Raw genomic sequence first — 27,107 nt, forward strand, 5'->3', positions numbered from 1 at the left:
AAATAATTCTTTTGTTTTTTGTTTTATGTTTTTGTATCAATTTTAAATTTTTTTAACAAAGAACCATGATCTTAAAATTAAATTAACCATCACCACAATTTTACAAAAGTTTTGGTATCTCAACCACCCAAACTTATTGTTCTTGTTTTACCCATCCTGTAATAAATGAGATTAACTTCATCCTTAAAACAACTCAACAAAATACATCTATACTTTTTATACTGTTTTTCAAGTTGACACAATTAGTTGTAATAGTCACCTAATCAAGATGACAAAATTATAATAACATTATGATAAAAGAATACTCGAAACACATCTAATTCTACTACATTTTATAAGAGACTCTTATGAAACTTGACCTTGCACCAAATGTATGGACAACTTTTCTTTTGAAAAAAGTTAACTCGTTTCTTGAAATTCAAGATAAAATAGAACACTTGAGTCTAAATTTGACTTTAATGCTTTATTCTTCATAATAATAGTAATAAAAAAAAATTATATATGTATTAAGTATTAATTCTACTAATCTCTCAGGAGGTTTGAATAAATTAGGTGGCCTTGCCCGTTTTTGTTTGCTGCCTAAACTTTCATCTCCAAAGTCACTGCAACCTACCCTAAAATTATAAGGACAATTGGACCCGTTAGCTTTAACCCTCTCCAAACCAACCCTGCCCCCAAAACCCAAATCCTCTGATAAAAAAGGTGGGAATTTGCAGCAAAACCCCACTTCCAAAACTGAAAGACGTTGAAACCCAAAGCACCTAAAAACATAACCGACAAGAGAAACAACTAGCGACACTCGTAGGACCTCAATTTGGAAGAAGAACAAAATGGTACATACAATTTCTTGGGGTTCTTTTCGATTTTCGACTTTCTTGTGAACATATTTTACTACGATTCATGCTTTATTATCCCTTTTTTTTTTTTTTTTTTTTCTCCCCCTCTTTCAGTTCTCAATTGCAGCCATTAACGACGTAGACTCAAAAGGCCAGTGGGAACCTTTAGCCCCAACAAAAGAAGCTCAGGCACTCTCTCTCTGTCTCTCTCTTTATATATATGTGTGTGTGTGTGTGTGTGTGTATTTATGCATGTATATAACTATGCAGATATGTTTCATCTTTCACGTGTTCAAGAATTGGTTTCGTTTTGATGTTAACTATACAATGTGATGAATGTTTAGGATACTGGTGAATTGTACAAGTCTAACGGGAGTGCCCAATTCGTAATCATGTCAATAATGCTATTATTGTTAATTTCCATGTACTTATGTTATTTGTTGAAATGAGTCAAACCCGAATTGTTCTCGAAGTCTTGCATCTTCTTCGGTCCAGTGGGCCTCAATATTACAGTGATTTGAACTTTGTTCCAGTAAATTGCTTAGCAAATGGCCATGGTGATGAGTTGCGAAAAGATTAATTACCAAGCCCTAGTTTAGGTTTTAGAGTTGTCAGTCATGGTTAAAAGACCCTTGTATATGTTTGATAAGTTGGTAAGTGATTTATTCATGTAGATGACAATGATATTAGCTGGCCATATGATAGGGCGCAAAGCCCTAGTTGATCACAGTGCTATGTTGCATGGACTCGTTTACATGTGCCAGATGCAAGTATGTGTTTGAGTGACATTGTTATCAAATCTCTAACTTCAAAGACATGGGGACTCATGTTTATTAATGTTCTTACTAAATTTTTCGGAATATAACAATGTTTTTATATAACCATAGACCCTTCACTTGTTTTGAAGTAATATGCAACAGAATGAACGTATACGAACTTTATATATGATTAAACGATGAACTTGAATTATTGGATGTGATTGTCAGGTGCAAGTCCAATAAGATGTGTTCAACACATATTTTGTGTCCGTGTTGTGTATACATGGGAACTTAACATAATATTTAAGCATCCTTAAATAGTCTCACCGTACATGTAACTAATTATACAATGTACTTTTGCCTTTTTCTCTCTATTACCTTCATTTGCAAGTTACTTTTCTTGAAATATTGAATGACTTATTTGCCATGCATTATCTTGTCACCATTGACTGTTGCTACATTCTCATCCTCTTTATTCTTAGCAAGCTTTGTGTGTCTTATACTTTCTTTAATTGCAATTTTCCGCGGACTTGGGCTGTTCTCTATTCTATCTTACGTGTTAATTTTGAAAGAATCAATTTTGTCTGATTTCCTTTCACATGCCCCATATGGTGCTATTGGATTTGGTTCACTTCAGGAATTTCATCTTTCACAAACTTACCAAGAAGGACTCAAGAAGCTAGAAGCCAAAGAATACGAAAAGGCTCGTGAACTTTTAGAATCTGTTTTAAAGGACCCTCTTATATCAAGTGCTCAGGTACCATGTGCGCTAAAGAATTTCTAGATACCTAAGTGGTCATTTTGTTGTTTAGTAGTTTTTTAAATGGTATTTTCTGTCTTTTTAGGTGGAAAGCAGTGCTAGTGATGGTCATCTTTTACAACTCAGGTTTAAATTTAACAACCATCTATATTATTTATATTAGTTTTGTTCTATTATCAAATTGTCTTATATTCTGCTTTGCATTCTGTATGGTTTCCTTCAAACTTCGGTAACTTAAATTTGTTGATGAAGTTATGAATGGTCGTCAGCGTTGCATTTTCTATTTCTATCATATTGATGTCTGTGACACTTGTTTCTCTTAGCCTTACTGATCGGTATAGCCCCGCCTTTTAACCTTACTGATCAGTATAGCCCCACCTTTTAACCTTACTGATCAGTATAGCCCCACATAATCCAGCTGTTATACTTCTCTATTTCTTTATTTATTTTTAGTTGATGGATTACTGCTGTATTTCCCCTAACCATTAGTTTACTCTATATCAATGGTTTTATTATATCTTCCTAATCACGAGCAAGTCATAAGTTAAATCTTGAAAGGGTTAATTTAGATGTTATGCATAATCTATCTCACTTGTATGGCAGTTAAAAGCTGTCCGTCAAACCAGGTCTAGATTTAAAGGCTGTAGTTGGTTTTATATATTATGAGGCCGTATTAAGTATTAACAAAGCTAATTTCATTCAAAAAATGTATCAAAAGTTTTATTGAAATGATCCAAGACCACGAGTGCATTTTAATTTGGCTTTGAAACCTATATATATGTTTTATTCCTTTCCTTTCTTTTGCCTAGAATTGATGTTATGTGGACTCTTCTAAATGAGAGAAGCAGCTATGTCTGAAACACAACTTGGTGTTGTTACTGGAATACGTGTATTATATAAATTGCCAGATGTGCACCTAGCAAAAATAATCCCATAGTTCAACTTTATATATGTTTTATTTGATTAGACAAGTTTATTATTTTAAACTCTCTTAATACAATTCTTTTGTTACATTATTGCTACAAAAGTGTGAAGTGCCATGTTGAGGAATCTAGGTTATGTAAACTCACCATTGCACTTTAGAAAATTAAAAGACGGATAAGAAAATAAGAATAATCAGCCATGTAACCGTGTTCTTGGATCTTGGGTTTTGATAAATTTGATGCTTAGACACATACCCATTGTCACTACCTGCCCAACCCGTGTAGATATTGTCTACTTTGCACACTCCCCCCTCGGCGCTCATGTTTTTCAAAATGCATCTACATGATTAAGGGGAGTCCACTCATATAACTCTCAGCAACTTATACCCCCGGGTGATGTGGGACATCACAATCATCCCCTCTTGATACCCAACGTCCTCGTTGCCTGACCCGCATGGGCTTGTGCATGCCCCCCATTTCCAGCTGGGGTGGGTGGCTCTAATACCATTTGTCATGACCTGCCCAATCTGTGTATATATTGTCCGGTTTGCACACTCTCAGTGCTTATGGTTTTCAAAACGCATCTACATGGTTAAGGAGAGTCCACACATATAAATCTCAGCAACTTCTCTCCCCAAGTGATGTGGGATGTTATTGATGTGTCGTATGTTTTACCAATAATAAAACCACTTGCAATAGAACGAATCCTTGCAGGATAGGGCTATTTTGAGGGTGTTAAACTACAGGGACTGCGCTGGTTAACTTGCTAAGTCTCAAGAGTATTTCCGGTTTAATTCGAGAAAAATAGTTGATTTGTATTTTCTAATTATAAGTGCAATGAAATTAAAAACTGAAAATAAACTAATTTAATGATAAGAGATATTCTAGAGAAAAGGACTAGAGAATTGACTTCACCACTAACCTCATAACCACGGTCAATTATATTTTTTTTGATAAGTAAAATGTATTAGAAAGCGTTCAAAAGGGGAACGTGTCTCAAACTGTACACACAAAAAAAAAAAACGGAACCTATGAACTGAAAGAGCCCAAAAAGTCCACAACATCCTCAAGAGAAGAATAATCTCTCCCCCAACCCCAACAAAAAAGCGTACAAATAATAGAAAATTTCAGCGCCCCAATTGAGGACTCCTTTCCATCAAAAGATCTTTTATTCCGCTTTTTCTAAAGACTCCACCAAACGCAAAAAGGGGTCACCCTCCAGAAGTCTTTAGCCTGAGTCCCCACCCATTGACCCCTCCAGATATCCAGCAACTCCCAAGAAGTCCGAGGCATGACCCAATGGATACCAAACAAACCAAAAATAAGACTCCAACAATCATGGGCCACAGGACAATGCAGCAGGAGGTGATCCATGGACTCCCCATTAATCATACAAAGACAACACCGATTACCAATGATATGTCTTCTCTTCCTCAAATTATCCAAAGTCAGAATTTTACTCCAAGCTACAGTCCACACAAAAAAGGCCACCCTAAGAGGCGCCTTACACCGTCTTCCATGGGAAGGTGGTACCATGAAAACCAAAGAGGCGCACAAAGAAGGACCAGACCTAGAACATCCCCTGTGTAGAAGGCACCCAAATCAGGGAATCCGCACCAGTGCCCTCCACCTCCTGTCTGTACAACAGAGCCAACAAACTAGTAACATCATCTAACTCCCAATCTTGAAAAGATCGCCGCAATCGCACATCCTAAGACAACCTCCCGCTATCAAGGCGATAGCAGTCAACAACCATAGCATGTTTGTCAACAGCAATCCTAAACAGCCTTGGGAACAAAAGAGCCAATGGCCTATCCTCGCACCAGGAATCCTCCCAAAACCGGACATTCCTTCCATCCCGAACTCTGAATCTGATATGTTTATAGAATTCATCCCACCCCTTCGCAATGGACCTCCACACCCCCACTCCACTAGCAGACCAGTCATCCCCACTCCACTAGCAGACCTGACTGGCCCCCCCGCCCCCCCCCAAAAAAAAAGGCAATAGGAAATGACCTTTCTCCAAAATCTATGTCTTTCACTGCCGAACCTCTAAAGCCACTTGCCAAGGAGAGCACTATTGAAAGGAGCCAATCTCCTAATTCGAAGTCCTCCTAACTGAAAAGGCTTGCAATCCTGCTCCCATCTGACAAGATGATACTTAAACTTCTCCCCACGACCCCCCCAAAGGAAGTTTCGTTGAAGCATCTCAAGTCTTCCAGACATAGAGGCTGGAATCCGAAAAAGCAAAAGAAAGTACGTTGGGAGGCTTGACAGAGTACAGAAAATAAGAACAATTTGCTTTAAATCAAAACAAAATCAATTTCTAAGACAAGACAATGATTTCATTAAAACTGATTATAAACCTTAAATCCAATTGCAATTGAGATTATCAAACAATTCTCCAAATCATGCAATTCTTATACATAGTCAGAAAATTCCCAAAAAATAAATACAATTGAACCATGTTACTTGACTAATGTTACATCAATTCCCTAAGAAGGAAGTTAGATACTCATGGAGAAGTTAGATGACTTCAAGAATGAGGAATACACCATCTCCATGGACTTGAATTTCTGCTCGGATTCACCTTCTTCAAGCTTCAAAATCTCTACAACTATGGTGAGAACTCCAAGCCGCCAAAACTCTTCTCCCTCTCTTCTCCTCTCCAAATAGTCATTAATTATGCCGTATATTAGCCAAAACGGGCCCTAAACTTGTGCTACCACTTTTGGAGGAAGTCTGGCCCATGTAGGATTAGAAGAAGGCCAAAATCTGAATTCCTGCAACTTGCAGGATTCCTGACTGGTGCATGGGCGCTTGATCCCTGAAGCGGTGCTCGAGCCGTCCTTGAGGGGGATCGATCCCTTGAGCCTAAATTTGAAACTCTTTATGTCTTTAGTGGGCGCTCGAAAAATCACTCCAGGCCTCCTTTGAGTTCTAACTTGACCCCGAGAAAGCTGGTGCACTCCTTGATCCCTGGAAACATCATCAAAGGCCCGAAATAGGTAGATTTGACCGCTTTTGAAGGTGAAGACCTGAAAATAACTGAAACCAAGAAAATGGTATAAGTACTACTACATAAATACTGCTAAAGAACTATTATATGCATCTTAAAGGTGCACATCCAGTGCTTATCAGTTACACCCATACCCAAAACACATTCCCGAGCCCATGTAACATAGAATGCTGTCAAGATTCATGTAACTAGGCCTTTGAGATATGGCTTAGATACTGTTCCTTTATGGTTTTCAAGATCTGTTAGGCATAGGCATAATGGTCTTTAAATTTATAACTCAAAAGGTTGACCTGAAGCCTGAAGGACTTGCATTGAAAAAGTGATTGGGGTAACATGTTTGATTGAGAGTTCTTTGTGCACCTTTTAATATTATTTAAACATCCAAATCACATTTGGGGTTTTTCGTATTTTCAACCCATATTTTTCTGAGAAAGAAGGGTGACTGATACAACTTGAAAAATTATTAGTTTATTATTGAAGTATAATTTAGAGCTCATTGTTAGGGCCAAAATATCGATTTCCAGCATCTAATAAAGAATAGTTGATGTTTAAGTATGATAATTAAACTCCCATATGTTTAAAGCATGAACTAGAGCAGGTCTGGTTGCAGATCCAGTGGTCAGGCAGGAAAGTGCTAATCTTGGAAGATTCAAACTGTTGGTTGCTTGGTTTGTGTAGGATATAGAAGCTACTAAAAAATTACAGTTATGAATTATTATATATATTCATGTATAATAAGCAGTCCCCCATAATCTTAGATTCATGAATCTTGGGTAGGTGATGAAGCAGACATGTATCTAAAAAATTTAAATATAAATTGAGTCACAATAGAAACTTATAAAAATTTGAAGTATAAACGGAGAATCATTATTGTATTAGGCTTAATATGGAGATTGAATGAGCTTGTGTCATTATTAGGTGATTTTGTGCTGCTAATATTATCAAAAGACTTGTTATCTATCTATATATCTATATATATATTATGTCCTAACATACATTAATATTTTTCAAGAAAAAATGGATGTACTTTCCCATAAGTATCTTGTATGATTATTTAGTAATTTCGGCAGATTTTTGGCGCTGAAGAACCTTGCCACCGTTTTTCTTCAACAAGGTTCTAACCATTATGAGAATGCCCTGCACTGCTATCTTCAAGCTGTAGAGATTGATGCCAAAGATTCTGTTGTTTGGAACCAGCTAGGAACATTGTCCTGCTCAATGGGCTTGTTGAGCATCTCACGTTGGGCATTTGAGCAGGGGCTGTTTTGCAGCCCCAATAACTGTAAGCATTTATATTGTTTTTCTTTGGATTTAGTATATTTGTTATCATGTACAGCAAGTCCAATAAGTGCTTATCTATTGGTACCTTCTGCAAGTTAGACAAGTTTCTCAAGATATTATTTGTTTATTTTTATCATCTTAAATGACAACACCTTTTGTTTTCGTAAAATGCGTGGCACATTGGTTATTATTTTTATTGCGGACAATGTGTCTAGGGAATTGCATGGAGAAACTCTTGGAAGTTCTAATTGCTATCAGCGACGAGGTTGCTTGTCTTTCTGTTGCAGAGTTAATTTTGAGGCATTGGCCATCACACTCCCGTGCTTTGCATGTCAAAAAAACCATTGAGGAGTCGGAACCAATTCTGTTTGCTCCTAGAGGCATAGACAAACTGGAGCCAAAACACGTCCGTCTTAAATTCCTTGACAAGAGAAAAGCAACGGATGAGAATATAGATGAGGGCGTTGCATCTAAAAAGTTGAACCAGAGGATAGAATTGCATCTTGCAGAAGCTTCATGGACAGCTCTTGTTAATGCACTCCTGGAAATCTTACTTCCATTGAATGGATGTGGTTCTGACCAAGGGGCTGACAAATTATGCAGATCCGGGGATATTGGATTAAGTATACAATTGCCTCATAGTTCAGAAAATTATATGCGGCCCATGGAAAGGAAAGGACCTACTGTCACCTCAGTTGGTGAAAATATGTCACTCAGTGATTGTAACTCTGAGAAAGCAAGTTCTTTAAAAGAAAAAGAAGCAAGTGCTTATGAAGAACAGCCTCAAGAGCGGCGAAGTAGTCGTCTAGAAAGGCTTAGGAGCCGTAAACCTGGAAAAGAAGAATTAGATTTTGACACTGGTAAGGATCTGGCTAAAGTAGTAGTTCAATATTTAGAACCTTTTATTGTGGGTGGATCAGGAACTAGAGATTGTACCAATGCTCCAAGTTTTTCTGTTTCTTGTGCTGAGGTTGTGGCTAATCAAGTGGGTAGTGAATTTGATGATGTTACTAAATTTGTCGGCGAAACTTCAAAAAATTATGGCGCTTACCACATGGGACACTTGCTTCTAGAGGATGTTTCAAATAGAAGTATTTTATACCGGGATACCTTTTTCAAATTTTTGGAGTTGGAGAAGTTGACAAGGCAATGGGGACGAGGTAGGACCCCTGAGTGCGGTCTTTTTCTTGCTGAGCTGTATTATGACTTCGGTTCTCGTTCTTCTGACATGTCCAGACTGTCTGACTTCATGTCAGAGGCATCTTTTCATCTTTGTAAAATCATTGAATCTGTGGCTTTGGATTATCCTTTCCATGCAAGTGATAAAAGCTATAAAAATTTCTCTTTAACGTATAGCTCTGAAAATAATTGCGATTTGTCAACTGGAACTACTTATGTGTTGACCAATAACCGCTCCTTCTGGATTCGCTTTTTTTGGTTAAGTGGGCGATTATCAATTTTTGATGGCAACAAGGCAAAAGCTCAAGAAGAATTTTCTATTTCTTTATCACTTTTGAAAAACAATGAAAATGTGAATGATTCTCTTAGTTCCGTTCGCTTGCCACACTGCAAGGTTATTCAAGAGTTAACTGCAGATTGGATTCTCCATGAAATTAATTTATTAGAGGTTGATTTCTTGTTGAAGAAGAATGTGGGTGAGATGATTGAGAAAGAAATGAATATTGAGTGTGTAAGTGTGCTTTCTCCCCTTCTATTTTCTACCAAAGATGTTCACCTTGATTTATTTTGTGGTTTTGGTAAAGAAGGTGAAGGGGTTTCTTCAGTTGAACTATCGGCACTGGATGTTTTGATCCAAGCATGTGAAAAGGCAAAACCAATGGACACCGAGGTGTATTGGAAATGTCACAGGCGGAAGCTCCAATTACTGATGGTTGCTGCTGGAGTGGAAGAATGTCTTGCTTCGTGTAAATCTGTTCACAGGGTGTCAGGGTTAAAAGCACTTTCAACTTTTGAGACAGAATCAAAGGAAATCCTAGGCAAGAACTGGAACCACTTGGTTGCAGAAGAAGTAAAGGCTATCTCTCGATATGCATCACAGATGAAGAACTTTGTTGATCCACACAGAGATTCTGTAAGTCAACTTCATCTTCAGAAATTGATGGATTTATGGCCTTCGTTTGTATTTATTTATTTTTTAATTTTTTTAGTGATACTCTTTAACAAGTTCACTGGATAGACAAGTGAGGGAACACCATTATGATGAGAGATTGCTCTCAATTTCCTGTAGTTCGAAAGTTGCCTGATATGAGTTACGCTTTATTAAAAGTGACATCTTGCAGATTTTTTTTTTATTTTATTTTTTAATTGCGGATCATTCTTTTCGTTCAAGATCATGCACTTTATTCAAGTTTTAAGAGAAAGTTTGTCAAATTTTAGCCTCTAGAAACTTAACCATCTTCAAACTTTTTCAGAACTGTAACATCATTGAACTTGAGCAATCAAAATCCTTGTTACTATCATTGAACACATGTTGATTTCTTGCTCAGCAATTGTTAAGTTGAGATGCATTACAATCAAAATCATCTCCTCCTTTTGGAATAAAGTCCACTGAACTGTTAAGTTATATACATTTGCACAAACGTTCTACTACAGTTATAGTTGCCTTCGATTTAGGATAATTAGCCTGAGCATGTGACACTGTCGATTATGCCCTTTCAACACAACATATTTATTGATTTTCAGAGTCAAATATTCTCAGTGCCTAGTCTGAAACAAGTATCAAGTGCCTATATTATAATTTCAAGTATTCAAAGATGCTGCCACCCCCCACCCCACCCCACCCACACACACCTGCACTCATACCCACATCCACAACTCATGATGTAGGACCAACCTGGCTTTGATACCAAATTAATGCGCAACCATGGGAGAGAAAGAAGTGAGAAAAAAGAAGCAGAACAGAAGAAAAAATAATTAGGGGAAAAGAAATATCTGTTTTCAATGATCTCAATAATCAGTATTCATCAAAGGGGTCCAATTCAATGTATAAAACCACGTCTATATAGGTACTAAAATAAAACTCTAATCAAACACTATTACCAAAAATAACAATCCTAAAAACAAGTTAAATCTCAATGATAATAAAACAAAAACAAAAAAAAAAAACTCATAGTATCTTTTAGTTCCAAAAAGAATATACAGGAAAATACTATATTCTATTTTTCGTTGCCCCTTCTCCAAGCATATGTGAGTGTCATGTGCAGCTCACGCGTTTGGGTAACGTCTTAATCTTCATCAACTCTACCCAACTTAAGAAAGCCTTCTCGCAACTACTTGTGGTCGGTTACATGTATCCTGTTTTTCTATTTATGCTTTATCTAACACTATAGGCTCAGTTGATCAAATGTTATCCTATCTTTCCTTATTGCCTCTACAATGTTAATTTTTGGTCATCCTTTCCCCTAGCATTATCCTTAACGTAGACTACGGTATTCTTCCTAATTGGTGTACTTAGTGGTATACTTGGCACATATCCAAACCATCTTAACTAGTTTTTTCTCATTTTACCTCTAATAAGTGCTGCTTTAATCATTTCACTAATGTGCTTATTTGTAATTCTTTTCATTTTTTTACTTGTTGCACATCGATCTCAACATTGACCATATCCACTGCATTCTATGAATATGTAACTACCCAACATTCTGTCTCAAAGATTGATTGGCTAATAAACTTACCTCTCAATATTAGAAGGGTACACAGATTACACAATAATCTAAATGCACTCCTCCATTTAATCCATCTTTTCTTGATTATATGATTCATCTCCAATTTTCCTTCACTGTGAATAATTAAGCTTAATCACTGAAAATATTCACTTTTTGGTATCACTTGATCCTCCATCTTCATTATGTTCCGATTTAGATTTCTACACTAAAGTTAGACTCATATAATTTGTTTTATTCCTACTTATCTTAAACATTTTTAATTCTGGGGATTTCCTCCAAACCTCAATTTAACACTTATTCATTCTCTAGTTTCATCAATTAAAACAATATTGTCAACAAATAACTTACACCATGGAATCTTATAATGAATGTGTCTACTCAGTTTATCCATAATAAGGCTTTGTAAACCCCTCCATATTAGATTTTTAGGTACCTTAACATAGAATTTCCCTAAGTCAATAAAAATCCTATGAAGATTTTCTTAACTTAGCTTAACATAGAATTTCCCTAAATCAGTAAAAATCGTATGAAGATTTTCTTAACTCTATATCCTTCTTTTAGTCTAGTTAGTAAGTAAATAGCCTCCATCGTTGACCTTCTTAGCACAAATCCAAGTTGATTTTCTGACACTTGAGTTTCTTATTTTTATTTTTTGATAAGTATGTATTGAAAAGCACCCAGAAGGGGGACGTGGCCCAGAACAACAACATAAAAACTATAGTCTCAAGCTATCGGCAAAAGACAAGCGAATCTCAATAGATTTACTGTTAGAGCCCTGAACCTAAAAGAATAGAGAATTAAGAACAGAATATCTAAAAACACCAAGGTGACTCCACCTCGTAAAAGGATCTCCTGTTCCTCTCCTTCCATAATGCCCACCACAAGCAAATGGGAGCAGCCTTCACACATATCTAACTTGGGGCGCACTTGGCAACCACCCCATGCGTCAATCAAGCTCATTGCGGACTCTGGCATAACCCAATGGATCCCAAAAATGGCACAAAGCATATCCCAACCAAACACCAAATGTCTTTCCATGAAAAGGACATCCCTTGAACCTCCAACAGACGACAATAAAACGAGCGAACCTGATCCCACCCAAATCCACTCATTCAACCCCTCACCAGTCACGACCTGACCATACAGCAAAGCCAAGAACTCAACCATCTCTTCCACCTCCCAATCATGAAGTCTCTCAAACTGCACCTCCCAGGATAATCTCTCGCCATCAAGGTGATAGCAGTGATCAGCCATCGCCTGCCTGTCGACCACAATCCCCGCCAGTCTTGGAATGTCTGCCACAAGAGGCCTTTCTCCGCACCAAGAATCCTCACAGAAGTTGATGAGGCGCCCGTCCCTTACCCTGAAATGGACAGCTTGGAATATTCATCCCAAATGCTCTTCCACGAGCCAATTCCCATTGAGGACCTCAGCAACAAAGAGCATCACCCACTCTTTTGTTGGTATTAAATTACAAGAAGGCATAGGCGATACTTAGGAACCCAATTCTTATATCATTGAACTTAAAATCTAATTAGCCAATTTACATAATTGCTGAATGTGAATAAGAAATTGGAAGTCTAAAAATTGTCAAAGACGGTTTCTATGAACTTTACAATATACAATGTGTTTGACACTCTCTCAGTGATTACCTTTGAAGTATGGAAATGGATATGAGACATGGATATTACATGACATAACATGGACCCACAAAAAAGTAGGACATGGACACAACAACAATGAAATATATTTTTTACATATAAAAATTATATTATATAAGATGAAAAGTACAATATGATAAGAGTTGAAGGATTTAAATATTAAAGTTGCACCCTCTATAATATATTAAGCTTTTAGAGTAGATGGTGGTTAACATGGTATTAGAGCAAGCAAAGTCCCGAGTTCAAATCTCACCGTCTCCCCAATAATTAAAAGTGAAACACATGTTGGACCAAAAAAGGGTGACACGTGAGGGGTGTGTTGAAGGATTTAAATATTAAAGTTACTCCCTCTCTAACAACTTAAGCTTTTAGAGTAGATAGGGGTTAACAATAAGTAAATTAATTATTTTAGGGGTTGAAAGAATCTGTAATTTATGACTTGCAACATTTAATCATCACCTGTTGCATAGTGAAAGACATAGGGTGATCACATCTACGTACTAACTCCTGTCTTCATCCCATTTAAAGTCCTATGATAAAACCTTCCCTTGGCTTAATATTTTTAATATAAAATTGTTTTTTAAAGAAAACATTATATTAATCTTTAATTTGATTTTTCTTTATCATTATCTCTGTTACATGGACTCTTCAAAAGTAGTGAAGTACCCGTGTCGGATGCATATCCCTCGGACATGGGTATGGGATATGTGTCCGACACTTTTGGTTGGACATGTACTTAAAAAGCATATACATCATTCAATTACATTATATTATTACTTTAAAATGAGTTAAATTCCTATATTGAACATTATATTAGATAAAAACATTACTCTACTCTAGAAAATAAAATAAAATAATTAATAAAATGAATATTTAGCCATATCCCTGTGTCCTATTTGGAGATTTGACACGTCCGACGCATGGATACATACCCGTGTCCGATACCTGTACCCGAATCCATGTAACATAGATAATTATATATTTTTCCACTATAAAACAAAGTCATAACCGTTGTCCAAGAGGCTTATCAATCACATGCTGGCCAGATTCCAACAAAGGAGTTAGCTAAGTATTTGAAATGCTTTGGAAAGTGCGCGACGTGCGATGGACATGGCTTTTTAGAACAATTTCAGATCAGGATGTTTCATGTAAAGAGGTTGATTTCATCATTGGTTTTTTTTTTTAAAAAAAAAATAGAAGGATGGAGCACTAGAAGTTACTCAAGGAAAGTGAACAGCACTATCCAAGAAAGAGATATGATATTAATTTTGATGAATAGCAGGCATTTTTGGGCTTGGTTTTGATTCCATTGATTCTAGAATTGGAATAAAATGAATCGAAACCAAAAATGAAGATTAAAGTAGGATTAGGTTTTGAATATGAAACTGAAACACAACCATGTAGTTTGCCCTTAGTGTATTATATATAAGTTTAGATTTGGCAATTTTAATTTTTGATTTATCTCTTTTGCATTGTTCTAGTTCATGATGGTAATTTTTAAATTAAACAATCGTAATTTCAGAAAAGCAACATTAGTGTGCTGCCCATCTTCGACAAGTTATTCTAGTGCATTTGACATCAAAGTAACAGTAAAAATCTTTCAATGAATCTTTGAAGTTTACCAGATTGATTGCTCTCATGTAAGTATATGATTCCACACTATATCAATGTGCTTTTACTAGCTTGTCCCATTTTTGGCACCGCTCAGTGCCTGCTACTATTTCCAAAATTTGAAAACTTCTCACTGCTCTGCATAAGCTTCCTCCCCCTCCCACACACGCACGCGCACGCGCTCGCACACACACACACAACACGGACAAAAAAAGGAAGAAATCTGCATTTTTATGGTCCCAGAATGTCAATCAGCAAAATAATCTTGTAATGAGTCCAACGATCTGTGGAAACAAATTCAAAAAAGAAAAAAGAAATTGAATGTTGTATAGTATTTCAATTCTCCTCTCTTAAGTGAACGAGATGAGCAAAAAGTATATGGGCTGAGATTTTAAACAAAGATATAATAGCATGTTGTTTAACTGAAGTGATGACATAGATAGAGCAGAATGACAAAACCAGATTCATACGAGACTGGAAGTAGTTTCAATATAAGGCTTTGTCGAGCTGTGTAGTTTCATCTCCTCTTTTAACTTTTGTTCTCCTTCTGTTAAGGTAATATTCATCAAACAAGAGATACTTTGGTTCTATAGTTAACATGGAATCTATTCATTATGGCTTGCTATTGGTTACTGTTTGAAGAAAGGTATGTCTATTTGATGTGCTTGAAATGTCTTCTGGCTGTAACACCTAGTGGCAAGTCTTAGTGTTTACCTCATAGCTGCCACCGGTGGTACTGTTTAGTCCACATATGACATAACTGCCCTTTTTGTCTGGTTCTGAATCCCCCCCCCCCCCCCCCCCCACAAAATACATTCAAAGCTGTATTAATTGATATTTATTTGGTTGACATTAAAATTTTTATCTTTTAGGAGATCTAGTATTATAATTTACAAGATTTGGTAAATCTTTGTCTTTGCCTTGCGTGCTGTTCATAAAGTTGAAATGCTATGTTTATGCTAACATTTGACTATTTTCATGCTTGCAGAATTGCTTTATTGTTCCAATGGGAATCATTGGTGATATTCAGTCTTTGCTGTTGGCACTTATGTACAATATTGCCGGTGTTTCTTTCTCTAAGAAATCTTGTGGTCTTGTAAGTTCAGATCAAACTGAACAAAGCCAAAGATGTTGTTTTACTGATGCAGCCATCACATTCTGCAAACTTCAGCACCTGAACCCCAATGTCCCTGTCAAAACTCAAGTGAGTCATAACTCCTAATCAGAAAATGAAATTTTATATTTGGTTTGGTCTATGCAGTGAGTCAAGTCTTCCTCTTCAGTTTATAACACTTCATTCTATCTGATTATTTTGTCAGATTGAGTTGATTGTGGCAACCCATGACCTGCTTGCCGAGTATGGGCTTTGCTGTGCAGGTGGAGATGGTGAAGAGGAAGACGGAACATTTCTTAAACTTTCAATAAAGCATCTATTGGCTTTGGATATGAAGCTTAAATCAAACTTTCAATTTTTAAGCAAGGGAGTGGGAACAACTCCATGTGACGAGCAACCTTTCCATGATAATAATGTCAAAACATCTCTAATGGAATCAAAGTCGGATACTCTGAATGTGGTAGTGGGTCGGAATGACAAAGATGAAGCCAGCTCCATTGAGAAGGATGCTCTGGGAAGAATGCCTTCTAAAGGCTTTTTATCTCACGAAGCTGTGGAGAAAGAGAATACAGGAATAGAATGTGGCAAGCATGGTGGTGATGGGCTTGATTGTATATCACATAAAGTAGAAAAAGCAAGCAGTCAATTTATTGAGTGTAGCAATGCACTAACTGAAGATGAAAGGGAGGAACTTGAGTTGGCAATTGAAAATGCTTTAGATCAATGTTTTTTCTGTTTATATGGCTTGAATCTTAGATCTGATTCATCCTATGAAGATGATCTTGTGGCGCACAAGAATACGAGCCGCGGTGATTATCAGACAAAAGAACAGTGTGCTGATGTTTTCCAGTATATATTGCCCTATGCAAAAGCTTCAACTGTGAGCAGTATTTTATTTTATTTTTTTTCACAGTTTTTTTGTGAGGCTTTCTAAAGAGGCTCTTAGTTTAATTTTTTTTTTTGTGAATTATATATATATATAAAAAAGATCTCATATGATGATCTTAGCTTCTGGACCTTTATTTGGCTGCATAAACTTTTTATTTCGCAGAGAACTGGGTTGATCAAGCTTCGGAGAGTATTAAGAGCTATACGCAAGCACTTTCCACAGCCACCAGACAATGTATTGGCTGGAAATGCTATAGATAAGTTCTTAGATGGCCTTGATTTGTGTGAAGACAAACTCTCAGAGGAGGCTGGGTCTGATGGGTTTCTTGATTCCATCACGAAGATTATATTTCCCAATGAGGAAAATCTCAAACAACAAAAGATATCATCAGTAGGGAGGTATGCATGTGTGTTGTTACCTTTATATGTGCAGTTTGATTTATTTGTTTCTTTTAATTAAAAGCTAATATCTGCACTATATTTTTAATTTGGAATGAACTGTGTTTGTGGTGTAATAATTGCAGTTCTGACCCATATTTGGAGGTTTATTGCAACTTGTATTATCTCCTTGCTCAGTCTGAGGAAATGAGTGCAACTGATAAATGGGCTGGTTTTGTACTCACCAAGGAAGGGGAAGAATTTGTAGACCAAAATGCAAAGCTCTTCAAATATGATTTACTGTACAACCCTTTACGCTTTGAGAGTTGGCAAAGGCTTGCAAATATCTATGACGAGGTATGATTCTTTGTAAATTTTTATCTGCAAATGATGTTGAGAAAAACAAAGAGAGGGAAGAGACCTGGGGTTAATTTCATTGTTGGCCCTTTGATCAAAATTATTTGGTTTTGTTTATGTATACAGGAGGTGGATTTGTTGCTAAATGATGGCAGTAAGCAGATCAACGTTGAAGCTTGGAGGAGGAATGCCGCTTTACCTCAGAGAGTTGAGGCAAGTCGTAGGAGGAGTAGGCGATGTTTGTTAATGACTTTGGCTTTAGCAAAGACATCAGTTCAACAGGTATCACTCACAAGTCACACCTTTATTCTTTTTCTAGAAATCTGTGGATATTCTTTTCAAATTTATATGACATTTTCCCCCTTATCTTTACATGGTTTTCAAATAAAAGCATGGGGATGCAATGACGTACAGATTCCACAATGAAGATGTAGCCTTGGTGTAAATTTAGGATGTTAAATTTGTTAAATATAGGTCATCTGATATTACTAGATTATTTAGATCATTATTCATTTTTACCGTCATCATAAAATGCTTAAAAAAGGCACAATTATGATGATTTTGACTCCAAAATTCCAAAGTCGGGTGCATCTTTTCATGGATCTAGCAGACTAGCATCAATAAATATCTAGCATGTTCCCGATGAAGTTGCCTTAGAAACCTTGAATTAACGCGTTGAGGCTGAGATGCAAGTTGTTCTCTTGTTCACCCTGGTTTTGTTATTTATGGCGATGTTAGCCAACCGCTGACAAAATTTGTGTGGTTCCAGGGGGAGATACATGAGCTGTTGGCCTTAGTATACTATGATGGCCTTCAGAATGTGGTACCATTTTATGATCAAAGATCCATTGTACCCTCAAGGGATGCAGCATGGGTGATGTTTTGTCAAAACTCAATGAGACATTTCAAGAAGGCGCTTGCACTTAAGTATGCTTTCTCTTTCTGTACTGTTGAACATGTTTTTATTTCAGAATATAGACTGAACCGACAAATTTAATACTTTCTACTTGCAGGGAAGATTGGTCTCATGCATTTTATATGGGCAAACTTTCCGAAAAGCTAGGATACTCACATGATATATCATTCTCATATTATGAGAAAGCTATTGATTTGAATCAGTCAGCTGTGGATCCTTTCTACAGAATGCATGCTTCACGCCTGAAATTACTTTGTACATGTGGAAAACAAAATGAAGAGGCTCTAAAGGTTCTTCCTATGCCATTTTTTGTTTGGTTTATTTTATCAACTTTAGCTTTTAGTTTTTTTTTCTTTATGTATTTTTTTTTTTTTTCCTTTTCTTTTTCTGGCTATTTTTTCAATATTTCTTGCATGTTTCATTTCAATCAGTAGATGCAAGATGTGTAATTGTGACGACCTCTGTGGGCAGGTGTGATGTGGGCGAGCACTGACAGGCTATAGGGTGTCATGATCCCACATCGCCTGGGAAAGGTGAAGTGCTATATGTATGTTCTACACCCTTCTATGACACAATGGGTTTTAAAGCTGTGATGACCGTGAACCCATAAGAACTCCGGAGTTAAGCGTGTTTAACCTGGAGTAATACCAGGATGGATGACCCATTGGGAAGTCTCTGGTCCAGGGGAGCCAAAAACGGACAATATTGTGTCTAGGTAGGGTAAGGGTTGTTACAAATGGTATTAAAGCCGGAGCCCAGCCGGAAGTGTGGCCAACAGGGACGTTGGGCCCCATAGGGGGGGGGGGGGTGATTGTGACAATCTCTGTGGGCGGATGTGATGTGGGCGAGCACTAGCAGGCTACAGGGTGTCATGATCCCACATCGCTTGGGAAAGGTGAAGTATATGTAGGTTCTAAACCCTTCTATGACACAATACCCATCAGAACTCTGGAGTTAAGCGTGCTTAACCTTGAGTAGTACCAGGATGGGTGACCCTCTGGGAAGTCTCTGGTCCGCGGGAGCAAAAAACGGACAATATTGTGTCTGGGTAGGGTGAGGGTTGTTACAGTAATACTCTAGTACAAATGCACCCACATGTATTTACATGGGAATGTACATGTAATATATAAACATAGACATTGACATGCACAAGCACACTTCTACACATAATTATAGACATATAAACATAACCATACACACATATAGTTGTTTCTTCATCACAATTCATGTTTGCATTTATGATTGACCTTCTCTCCGTCTTGCGCAATTGTATACTTTGCTAGATGTCTCCATATATACCATTCATCCTGACTATTGTTGGACTTTTTCAGGTTGTTGCAGCCTATTCCTTTAATCAATCAACAAAGGAGGCTGTCATGAATATTTTAGGTAGAATGGGTTCTGAAATTTCAGACTCCTTGATGGATGTTGAGGAAAAAAGCACTCAAGCAAATCCTGAGGATGGAAATCAAGTGGGTTCTCATCATTTGGAAGACGCGTGGAATATGCTTTACAGTGATTGCCTCTCTGCTCTTGAAATTTGTGTGGAAGGGGACCTTAAACATTTTCATAAGGCCAGATATATGCTTGCTCAAGGGCTGTACAGAAGGGGTCAGACTGAAGATCTGGAGAAAGCAAAGGATGAACTTTCCTTTTGCTTTAAGTCAACTCGCTCTTCCTTCACAATTAACATGTGGGAGATTGAAAATATGGTCAAAAAAGGAAGGTACAAAGCTTTTTCCCCCCTCAAATTATTTATGTAGGTATTTTTGGCAATTAAAAGTTAATGAATATAATTAATTTTGATTTGATGGAATAGTTAAGGAAGCCATTATGACTGTGTTTGACCACCACAAGCATAGGGAAGCAATTTATTCTGTTTATATGACGTAATTAGAAAGGAAAAATTTGTACTCACTATCACGGGAAAGAAGATTACATCATTCTTGGAATCTAGAAACAATTTTTTTCTTGCAACAAATAAACTCATTTCAAATGCTTTAGAATAATCTAAACTGATGCAATTAGTGATGTCTTAGAAAGTGTCTTGTTTTTTTAATAGAAAGTAGTAATTAAGCTTTGGAATTTACTAAGTGATTAGTTAGGTAATTGAGAAGGTGTTACTAACGTTGAATGGGGATTCTAAAGTTTGTCTAGGGAAGATTATAGAGGTCATTATTGGCTGTATCACAAAAGGGACAATCCTTTTAATTACTATAACAAGTCTTGATCGACATAATTTTGTTTTAGAAGACTCCACGGTGATTAGAGTGATTCTAGTATACCTTACTGCTGTAGGAGAACTATTTTCTTATTTCTCTTTGGTGCATAAACTCATTCTCAATGGTCTACAAAAGTAAAAATGAAAAAAGGTGCTTAATTACACAAGTGAACAAAGGTGCTTAGTAATATTTCTTTTTATATTTCTTTGCGATTGTCTCGAATTAGCTCCTGAAATATAATGTAATAGGCAACCAGCTTATTTTACCTAATCTGGATTACAGGCGCAAAACACCAGGTCTTTCTGGGAACCGAAAAGTTCTCGAAGTTAACTTGGCCGAGAGTTCTCGTAAATTCATCACTTGTATTCGGAAGTACATTCTGCTCTACTTGAAACTGTTGGAGGAGACTGGAGACATCTGTACCCTTGACCGAGCTTATATCTCTATTAGGGCGGATAAGAGGGTACAAACTTGTCAATCCTTTTGAAATTTGAGTACTCTAATTTTTATTGCAAGTACTGTTAATAATATTGCCAGGCAAAATACATCTAGGGCCTTTTTCTTTCAAAAGGTGGATTCAGTGTTCTCATTGCTCTTTGGAGCAGAAGAAAAGCAATATGTAGTTTTATAATCACCCAAATAAAGAAAGATGGCTTTCTTTACAGTTCATTTATTACTTTACCAATCATGATTCATTTCTATCAGAGAATTGGTGTTTCAGTGGAACTTTTGTCAAAGAAGCAGATTTATATTTTTGGAATTACTTATAACTTCTCTACATTGAGAGTTAAAAAGATAAAAAAAAACTTTATATTTTTTAAAAGGAAAACTTTGAATAAATTTAATAATTCATATAAAAAATAGAGAGAAAATATGATGTATCTCGTCCCCCCTCTCCCTCCAAATTTACTTATAGAAAGTATGAAGTGGAACAAAATTATTGCTGGTGACTTAATTTTAGTGTCTAATTATAAAAAATTGTTTTTTGAAACTTAGGAAAAATGTAAAAGTTTTACCATACTTTGAAGTTCTAAAAGAAATGTGGAAAATGTGGGATGAAATGGTGTTTGAAAAGGATTATGGGTAGAAACTTTGAAAGAATCACACGGTCAGAAGGGAATATAAAAAAATGATGGTTTCCCTTGCAACTTTAACCAAGGAGCTTATGTTGTAGGATTTTCTATAGTTAGGCACGGGGTATATTACAATATTATAATGATTGCAGTTTTTGTTATTTATTTTATTATTATTATTATTTTTTGTTGTTGTTGTTGTTATTGGAAGAGGGCGGGAATTGGGGGGCACGGTAGCAGATATGCAGATGACTGATCCTGCCGTAGGTGCCCAAAGACTGTCATAAAAATAAAAAAAAATAAATAATGTTGATAGACTAGAAAGGATCTACAAGATCCAAAGTCACGGGACTTTTTTTAGGGCCATGGCGCTTTTTTGTTTTGCCCTTTCCCAACACATCTGCCAGTGACTATGGATGGAACTTTGGTCTTTGAAACTTTTACCAAGAAAATGAGGCTGTCATTACCGTTCTACTGTTACATGGAAATCAGCTATAGCTAAACATCCTGTTTCTTGATAGTGTTCACCGTCAAAACAATTAATACTTGATCTCTATTGTATATCCAGTTCTCCTTGTGCCTTGAAGATCTAGTTCCAGTAGCTCTTGGGAGGTACATTAAAGCCCTAATTTCATCCGTCCATCGAACTGAGACTGTTGGCTATGGTCCTGCAAGCAACCCTCCTGAGCATATTCTAGAAAAAATGTTCTCTTTATTCATGGAACAGATGAACTTATGGTCAGAGATATGCAGTTTGCCTGAGATCAAGAGCCCGGAATTATCAGAGAGCAGCTTATACGGGTATGTCATGCTGAGCAAATTTCTATTTGAACCTGAAATAATTGCAAATTATTCAATATATCACAAATATATCAGTACCATGAATCATTCCTGAGGTACTTCTAAAATTTTCTTCATTAATATTACTCTTAATGTTAACATGCGTCTTCTTCTCCCCTTAAATTGCGTTGCCCCATCCCACCTCAGCATGTCAATTGAATCAAAGCTACTTGGCTCAGCTTGAGCTCAACTTGTCAAGAGCTTGTTCGCTAGCTCGGCTGAGCTGAGCTTGAGAGTAAACCCTTAGCTTGTCACTGCAACAAGCCGATCTCAATTAACAGGTGCACTTGACTCGATAGGCTTGAGTGCTCATCAAGCATGGGTCGCTTGATAGTTGCATTGTTTATGTAAAATTGTGCCATATTTCATGTCATTTGAACTAGTACCGTAATTATTTTGTTACAATACAGAATGTGACAGGGTTATCTGGCTATTGTGGGGCTTTTGACTTTTCAATTTTCTTTGCCATTTTTTACTTTCTATTGTATAGTGTAAAGATGCTGAACCTATTGTACCATGCCAACAAAACTGGAAATTAATGTCAGACATGTAATTGCCAATAAATAGAGTCTAGCCGAGTTGAACGTCTTGCATAAGAAGCTGACTTTGATCTTGGACACCAAAAGTTAAGCTGAGTTTGAGCTAATATCAAAACTTGTCCTTGCCAACCAGCTGTACCTTGCACTTTGGTACTTGGCTTAGCTTGGCTCTTTTATGCCCATAACCCTATCATATTTTTTTTAATCCTTTGTGCTATCTTGAACTGGTCCTTTTTTTTTTTTTTTTTTTTTTTGTTGCTTGTGTTGGTTTAGTTCTGGCTACCCTATACTACTTTATTACATTCCCAACTTTTGGATTATTCCTAGCATTTGGTCATTCTAGGTTCTGAATTGATCACTGAGCTGAATGTAATGCACTCCTGAGGCTGTTTACATGTTTGAAGTCTAATTGTTTAAGTGCCCACTGCCCACTGCCCACTCACATGTAATCGCATGGTTCTACAAACTTTTTTGATTTTTTACTCCTTTGTTGCAGATATCTTTACCAATATATCCAGTTGTTAGAGAGAAATGTCAGACTGGAAACACTTGAAGCAATAAATGAGAAGATACGGAAGCGTTTCAAGAATCCAAAATTGTCAAATAGTAATAGTGCTAAAATTTATAAGCATGTTTCTGTTGCTTTGTGTAGATCTCTTGTATTTAACTTGGCCTTAATTACTCCACTACATTCCAAAATCTCAAATGAGGCCCAGGTCCATAATCTGTTAGATAGTGAATCAGAAAACAGCCAGGTGCTCTTTGTTGATCTGCAAACAAGTGAATTGTGGAATTCATCATTGGAGGATCCAACCCATCTAAAAAATCTTGAAACAAAATGGAACCCTTTGTTGTCTAAGATCAAGAATACTATAATCAAGAAATCTTCAGAGCAAGATTTGGAGACCGCCGCCTCACTGCTCAGATGTTCTCACAACTTCTATCGGGACACCTCTTCTTCAATGCTCCCATCAGGTGTCAACCTCTATATGTTGCCATCTCAGTTAGTAAAAGAAGCACCTTTTCAGCTGGGTACCGATGGGATGCTTGATCTGAGTATTCCACGGAAGCTTCTCCTGTGGGCCTACACATTATTGCATGGGCGTTGCACAAGTATCTCAGTCGCTGTAAAGTATTGTGAAGAAAATGCAAAGGTATTTGATCTAACTTACCCTTTGTAGAGGTATTGGGTTGGGATGCATTGTGCAAATAAATGTAAAAAGAAGTGTTATAAGTGGTGTCACATTCTTTAAGGAACAGAGTTTCCTTCCAAAAGTGTTAGTAAAGCTATCCGTCTCTTATTTTTTACCACTAAAACTCCAAAACGAATTATTTTTTCTTTGCAATTGAAGCCAAGGGTTATTGACACTGAAGTATATCTCTAGTATTCAGTTTCACTAGGTAGGTTGCCAGGCAGACATATTAGGTTGATGGCTTTGGCTGTTTCTATGCAATTGAACAAATATTTGCTTGAAATGTGGAAGTAGCCGAATCAACTTTTGCAAGGGTGCTTTTCTGATATGTGAACATCCTCAAAACATAATTGCTATAGTGATAAAAAGGAATAATGCTTATTTCTGAGATGTGGAGCAAATGCATGATGGTTTCTGGTTCTGTGTTGCAGTCGAAGATGAAAAAGGGAACTGGAAGTTCAACCACGCCCACAAATACAAGTGCTCCCACTGCTACTACTACTCATACAGGTCTTTCTTACCACAATTCTGACTTCGTTTCTTTTCTATTTGACCCCCCAAGATCCCCCTCTATTTCATATCATTAGTGTTGACTTGGACTTAGTTTTATTCAGAATTTTTTTTTTTTTGTCATACAGATTGTAACTTTTCTTTTTCCTCCCCTGCTAACTATTTGATATCTGAAATGGGAGTTTTGCCAGATCCCTTTGTCTAATCCGGTTTTATAGAAAATTCCCGAGTCCTTGGTCATGGAAGCAACTAATTTTTTGTACATTTACAATCGGTCCTTAGTTGTGGAAGCAACCATTTTATTTTATATTTTCCTTTGCCCTTCTGCATGTTATTTGTCACTCCCAGCTACTGATTATTGTTATAAATGCTTGTAGTTGGCGGGAAAGATGGAGCAAGTAAATGTAGTGAAGCAGACGTTGCTCCATCCACTAATATGGCATCTGCTGGTGTGCCTAAAAGTGAGAATGCACACATTATGGCATCTACTACCTTGCCTGAAAGTGAGCGTGCACGGACTCCGGCATCTGCTTCTGTACCTGAAGGCAGGAGCAGGCATGGCCGCAGCATTACTTCTTCCAGTGATAGCCAAAGGATTTTATCAGCCACTCAGCATCTGCTGCTTCATTGTAGTAACACTACCGCAGAAAGGAGCAATGTGGACGTGCAAGATGAGACAGATCCTAATAAAACTTGACTTCTTCATTGTCATGTAAAATTTTCTTTTAATTCGATAAATCTCGATTTGCTGCAAAATTGCCCCATATGGGTATTGTTGTGTATTGTAAAAGGAAAAAATGTACTTGTATCTGTTAGGTGGAATAGCTTCTTTGAAACCATAGAGCCCGCATTTTGTATAGTTTGTGGTGATATAGCTGAAAATTGGAATCATTTCAGTTTTCATATTTACATGTTACAAGAGCATTTATAGCATTGTGTTGGGACTTGACTAGAGTTATTTCAAGATTTTGATTGTCAAATCCAGTTTTGAACCAATTTTTGTTGGTTGGTGGTAAAGCTGCAGAATAATATCCTAGGCAGGTTATTAGTCATTTGAATTTTACGAGTCCTGGTTTCTCTGTAAGCGTAACGACCTAAGAAGAGACATTCATTATCACAGTTCATTCACAAGAGATGAAAGGAAGGAACAGATGTTATGAATTTCTCAAACAAGAACAATGAATTGGTTTAACCCAAAAAAAAAAAAAACCAAAAATCCAATGAATTGGTTAATACAGATAACGCTTTTAGTACTAATGTACATAATAGCCTGAAACAACTCTAATATACAAAGCCTGAAGTAGTGCTCAAGTGGGCATCCACTGAAACTCTGCCTGAAGTAGTGCTGCTCAAGTGGGCATCCGAAACCGGCACAGTGGACACAAGTTACTAACTCCGAGCCAACGAACGAGGCAATCTCCGTGAAAATCATGCAAGCAAGGCATCCGGGTTGCCTCCGAACCAACCAAAAGCTGTTCCATACATATCACACACTGCATCATCTTACTATCTGAATTTTCCACTTTCAACTTCTCTAAGGCCTCAACTGATGCCTCGCTAGCCGGCACTCGCCTCCACTCCATTGGCACCATTGCATCATCATCATCTTCTTCTTCTTCTTCTTCTTCTTCTTGACGGCCCACAACAACATCATCATCATCATCATCATCATCATTGTCTTCTGGACTGCCCACAACATCCATAGACACTACCATGGGCAAAACCATTAGGTTTTGATTTTGTTTCACCAATAATTCGGCGGATGGAATGATACGAGAAATCATAAAAGGCTGAACACGTAAGGGGACACCTAGGTCACGGAGCATATCAGATATTGTGGACCATGTATTATTGTTTTGACACGTCAATCCATCACACGGAACCCAAAATTGCATACAACGCTCCTCGGACTCTAAGCGATCAATATCATCATCGTCCTCCGAATCATCATCGTCGTCCATGAAATCGGACGGAGGATATGTGAACCGTACGTGTAATTCCACGTAGAATTGTGTGTAAGGTTTTGGGTCGGCCATGGGAATGATTGAAGAGGCGCCCAACCAAGCAATGCACGACTCATCAAATGGTGTGTCGCATTCCATTCTTGATCACGCGTAGACTCCCCAGTCCGCCGATGCCCGACGACTGGGAGAATAAAAGAAACGGCGGCGCGACGACTGGGAGAATAAAAGAAACGGCGGTGGTGCGCTCCAGCGGGATGTTCTTACCGGCGCCGAAGATGGTGAGGGAGAGAGCGTATGTAGGGAGAGAGCACACGCTATGACGCTAAGCAGATCTTTTATAGGGCTGCAAGTTGGGCTGGCCCAACCCAGCCCAGTCCAAACCCGATCTCAACTCAAAATTGGATTGGGTTGGGTCAGCCCGAATATTTTGAACGGGTTGAATGTGTTTCACGGGTCAATTTTTTTTTTTTAAATTTTATTTTAAGAGTTAATAATCTTAAACAAAGAGGATATTATACATCATTTGAAGCAACTAGGAGTTAATTCTTTTGCCTCACTATAAAATTTTGGTTGGAATC

General features: G+C 37.3%; 1 protein-coding gene across 2 annotated transcripts; it reads left to right on the forward strand.

Moving 5' to 3' along the window:
* Positions 1 to 584: 584 nt before the first annotated feature.
* Positions 585 to 25,498, forward strand: LOC132287074 (calcineurin-binding protein 1). Of its 2 annotated transcripts, none has more exons than XM_059789552.1 (19): positions 585 to 833; positions 951 to 1,020; positions 2,227 to 2,351; positions 2,440 to 2,480; positions 7,367 to 7,578; positions 7,793 to 9,669; positions 15,524 to 15,739; positions 15,855 to 16,529; positions 16,701 to 16,936; positions 17,062 to 17,272; positions 17,399 to 17,554; positions 18,042 to 18,199; positions 18,286 to 18,478; positions 19,520 to 19,914; positions 20,693 to 20,873; positions 22,052 to 22,284; positions 23,359 to 23,468; positions 24,487 to 24,565; positions 24,943 to 25,106. In XM_059789552.1, the coding sequence occupies exons 1-19, from the start codon at positions 831 to 833 to the stop codon at positions 24,965 to 24,967; spliced, it is 5,196 nt and encodes a 1,731-aa protein (XP_059645535.1). In that variant the 5' UTR covers positions 585 to 830; the 3' UTR covers positions 24,968 to 25,106. The 2 variants fall into 2 exon arrangements, with proteins under 2 accessions (XP_059645535.1, XP_059645534.1); XM_059789551.1 differs by having other exon boundaries at positions 588 to 833; positions 23,359 to 24,016; positions 24,943 to 25,498.
* Positions 25,499 to 27,107: the final 1,609 nt, after the last annotated feature.

Source organism: Cornus florida, unplaced genomic scaffold (assembly GCF_030987335.1).
Source record: "Cornus florida cultivar Cherokee Brave unplaced genomic scaffold, ASM3098733v1 CherokeeBrave_3.0.0_Hap2_Chr11, whole genome shotgun sequence".
NCBI lineage: Eukaryota > Viridiplantae > Streptophyta > Magnoliopsida > Cornales > Cornaceae > Cornus > Cornus florida.